A 763-nucleotide genomic window follows, 5' to 3' on the forward strand; every position below is an offset into this window, starting at 1 on the left:
TCGCCATGAATTCAAGATTAATAGGCAATGGAAAAAACACTTTAGTCCTCTCCCATGGCTATGGGGGAAGCCAAGCAGTTTGGGATGCAGTTGTCCCCGAGCTATCTAAGAGTTATCAGCTCTTCCTCTTCGACTGGAGTTTCTCAGCCGCGGTCGATCCGCCGGTAGCCTTCGATTCACACGAGGATTTTCATTTCGAAGCCTTCGCTGACGAGCTCATCGCTCTCCTGGACGATAATAAGCTAAAGGATGTCGTCTTCGTCGGTCACTCCATGGCCGGCATGGTTGGCTGCTCCGCCTCTATCAGACGGCCGGACCTCTTCAGCCACCTGGTCCTCGTCGGCACCTCGCCACGGTTAGTTAAAGTTGTATGTCACAAGCAAAATTCTGCACCACTTTTTTATGTCTGCGTGTGGAAAAAATATTAAAATAGGTATGAATAGATGCAGATTTGATAGTATTCGATGTTATTTAGTGTTACTGTGGTGGTATTACAATAAAATATCACTGCAACACAATACCACCATAATACCAAAAAATAATACAAATCCAGATGCGTGAATTCCGCACGTTATATCGCTCATGTATGTCTGTGTGTGTGTGTGCGTGTATAAATAAATGGTCGGAAGCTATTAAACGAGCCCCGATCATCCCTATGTATACTAAATATTCGAGTATCACACTCTACATACGTGGGGATTCGAACCCATGACCTGAGAGTATTTAAGATCTTCAGAGAGGACTATAAATATATATATATATA

The 763-nt window shown here is 43.6% G+C and overlaps 1 protein-coding gene across 1 annotated transcript; it reads left to right on the forward strand.

The window, feature by feature from the left end:
- Window positions 1-5: 5 nt before the first annotated feature.
- LOC110034497 (strigolactone esterase D14-like) lies at window positions 6-734 on the forward strand (the record flags this gene model as incomplete). Its single annotated transcript, XM_020738752.1, has 1 exon — window positions 6-734. A coding segment is annotated over one exon (423 nt), but the record flags the coding sequence as incomplete, so codon positions are not given.
- Window positions 735-763: the final 29 nt, after the last annotated feature.

This window comes from Phalaenopsis equestris, unplaced genomic scaffold (genome assembly GCF_001263595.1).
Source record: "Phalaenopsis equestris unplaced genomic scaffold, ASM126359v1 Scaffold188856, whole genome shotgun sequence".
Taxonomy (NCBI): Eukaryota; Viridiplantae; Streptophyta; class Magnoliopsida; order Asparagales; family Orchidaceae; genus Phalaenopsis; species Phalaenopsis equestris.